The 3164-nt window shown below is 49.1% G+C and overlaps 1 protein-coding gene across 1 annotated transcript in view; it reads left to right on the forward strand.

The window, feature by feature from the left end:
- The first annotated feature begins 1621 nt into the window (after window positions 1-1621).
- Window positions 1622-3164, forward strand: part of ARHGAP40 (Rho GTPase activating protein 40) — a 26585-nt gene continuing 25042 nt past the window's right edge. Inside the window, exon 1 of the mRNA XM_031058082.1 lies at window positions 1622-1957. Within this exon, the coding sequence (XP_030913942.1) occupies window positions 1869-1957 (89 nt within the window). The 5' untranslated portion in view covers window positions 1622-1868. The remainder of the gene's footprint in view (window positions 1958-3164) is intronic.

The following is a 3164-nucleotide window of genomic DNA, read 5'->3' on the forward strand; positions in this document are numbered from 1 at the left end:
GCTGGCAGGTTAGAGGTGATTTTATATCCAGGAGAAGGAATGGCCTGGAACCCAACCCCTTGTTTCAGGACAAGGTGTGCTCAGTGGGGAGTGGTTTGGAAAGGCTGTGTGTTCCCTGGGGAGAACAAAATGCTTTTCAAATTTTGTGAAAACAGAACGCAGAGAGCAGCCACATTTTCTCTTCCAGATGTTTTTGTTGTCATCCCTCCTTGCTCTCCCCTCCCATGTCTCACATCCTGAGCAGTGTGTGTGGTCACACATGATGGTGACACTTCTGCAGCAATTGTAGTCTGTGTAGCTGCAAAAAAGGATGAAAAAAAAAATCTTTAATTTGCTTTCTGTGTGTTCCTACAATTTTCATAAGTGGGTGAATTTTTACGATGAATAATAGGAAGGAATTGTTCCCTGTGAGGGTGGTGAGACCCTGGCACAGGGTGCCCAGAGCACCTGTGGCTGCCCCTGGATCCCTGGCAGTGCCCAAGGCCAGGCTGGACAGGGCTGGGAGCAGCCTGGGACAGTGGAAGGTGCCCCTGGCCATGGCACTGGGTGATCCTGAAGGTCCCTTCCAAACCACTCTGTGCTCCCTGCCTGTGTGTGATTCTGTGCTGCTGTGGTCTCTGGGTTTTGGTTAGAACTGAACTTCACAAGCTGGCACTTTCTGTGGTTGATCTTTGGGGCTGGTGCAGGAGGAGCTATGTGGATAAACCTGAGTTTTGAATTACGGGTGGAGGAATAAATTTTACAGGAATTGTGGGTAAGGAGGAAAAGAGAGGAAATTCCCATGAATATTTTTGCATAGTTGATGTGGGGAGTTGTAAATGTCCCAGACCCAGCACCTTCCCAGTGCCAGCCCCAGGTCTGAAGCTGGGGAGTGAGGCATTGTTCCTTCAGCAGCAGGGTGAGCTCCAGCAGTGGTTGGGAAAATAGATGTGTTAGTGGGAACAAAACCAAGATGGGCTCTTTTATGACAAGGGATTGTCTCAAAAAGAACTGTTGGAGGCAAAGCAGGCTGAGCTGTAGACCCAGCCTTACTGGGAGTATGGCAAACACAGAGTGGGATTGCTGCTTGTGCTGGATGAGCTTTGTGTGCCTTCACTAAAAAACTTAAATAAATTACTCATCCCTTTAACTTCGGGATTCTGAATAAAAAATGCTAGAAGAAAGGAGAGTTACTGAAACAGCTTAGAGAGAATAACAAGGAAAGAGCAAAACCTGTCAGGAACAGCTACAGGGCATCTGATTGCTTTAACCCTTTTCTCGCTTGTGCATTGCTTGTCAATGAGATTTTTAAAGAATAATCTGGATCTTGCAAAATATTCTCTGTGGGTGTTACGAGTTTACACTGCTCTTTCAACACCAGTGTCTTACATCCAGCTGGGCTTTACTCACTGCTCAACTATGGCAAGAAACGCTGAATTGCTTCTTTAATAGGCACTCAGGTTTGGGGTTTTGTTCCCTGCCCTCCCCACGTCCCCGGGCAGATATTTTGTTCTTTCCTTGATGTTCTCTTCAAGTACAACGCAGAGGAGCGAATGCACTGCTTGGCTCCTCCTCCCAGGCTGCGTTCGGGAGTTCCTTTTTCGCGTGGGCTGAGTCTCACGTTAATGTTTAGCAAGCCCGGGCTGCAGCCCAGCCTCGGGAAGAGATCGCTGCTATTTTCTGCTCTCTGCTGCTGCCTGTGGGCTGTCCCCCGTGTCCCAGCGTGGGCGGCTCCGCCTCGGGCAGCGCTGCTTGAGGGCTCGGCTGGATTTACTGTCACTGCCGCCGGGGCGGGGGGACACGCAGGCAGGGAGCAGAGGATGCTCCATCGTCACCTCAGCGTGTGCTCGGCACGGATGGACTGACCGCCACCCTCCTCCCGCCTGGACATGGACAAGCGCGGCACGTGTGGCTCCAGGATGGCCAGGGGGGTGCTGGCACCTGTCCGGGCTGCCAGCTGTGCCCAGCTGCTCAGCAGGTACCGAGCGTTCCCTGGTACTCGGGGTGGTCCCGGCTGCTCTGCTCCCTAAAGCGGGGCGCCTGGGATGGGGTAGGTGGAAGCAAGGTGAATTTCTAGAGGTGAGCAGGCTATTGCGTGCCCTTAAAGTAGTGGTTTTTGAGTGCCTTGGTCATGAAATGAAACCTGTGGAAATTCCCTTTCTTCTTCCTCATGCTAAGCCTATGAAAATCCCGGTTCTTTTCTCTGTGCTTGCTCTGGGCTGAGTGCAGCCAGCTGGGGAAGTGGGACCTGAGGGGCTGGAATGCTTCCCTGTGACCCAGTGGTAACCTGCCTTGGGGTCTGCCAGCTCCTCCGAGGTTTGTGGATGCTAGAACTGCTGATTTATCATGCAAGTAGTGGAGGATAGAACTGAAATTTGGACTGCTCTGCTTGACAAACACTGTTCTGCTTGTGTGCTTACTGGATATTGTATGAGTTAAGAATTCATCTAAATTCATCAAATTCATCTATATTTGCATCAGTTGAGAAGTTTGCATTGAGTTTTAGAATGTTTCCTTGCTGTAGTGGTCAGAATCTGTTGATTTTGGGTGAATGTGCTGGCAGTGATTTTACTTCTAATCACAGCTCACATTTTCATGTATCTGCCTTAGTTGTCCTTTTTTCCAGTCCAATTTGATGAGACTGTGCATTCAAAGCAAGACAGAAACTCTTTAGAAGACCCTAGGCAAAATTTGAGTTGTAAAATAAAAAAACCAATAATAATTGTAGGGGGACTGGCACAGAAATGATATGGTAAATTACTTTAAAATTACCCACGTGGAAGAGAACCAGATTGAAGCCTTCAGTGTTGCAGGCTTTCTTTGATAAAAATCAAAATATTTGTTAAGGACTTAAGGCTTTTGCCAAACGGGTTAGTTGAGTTCCAGTGTCTGTGCTGCTGCCAGAGCACCTCTGTGGTCAGCTCTGAGGAGGTGCTGCAGCAGGAACCTCAAACTTGCTCACCAACTTTGCCCAAAACATTGAACCCCAGCCAAGCGGCACTTCCCACCTGCTCACTCAGGACTCACCACAGGTGAGGTGTCTGTGTGTTTATATGTAGCTAAGCCTCTTGCCCAGGATTGACCTAAAACTTACCTGTCCAATAGGGCAAGGATGTGCCAGCCTGCTTCTAATTAGTTGGCCGTAATCAGGGTTTATTTTTGATCAGCAACTCTGACGTGCTCGT

This window comes from Geospiza fortis, unplaced genomic scaffold (assembly GCF_000277835.1).
Source record: "Geospiza fortis unplaced genomic scaffold, GeoFor_1.0 scaffold188, whole genome shotgun sequence".
Lineage (NCBI taxonomy): Eukaryota > Metazoa > Chordata > Aves > Passeriformes > Thraupidae > Geospiza > Geospiza fortis.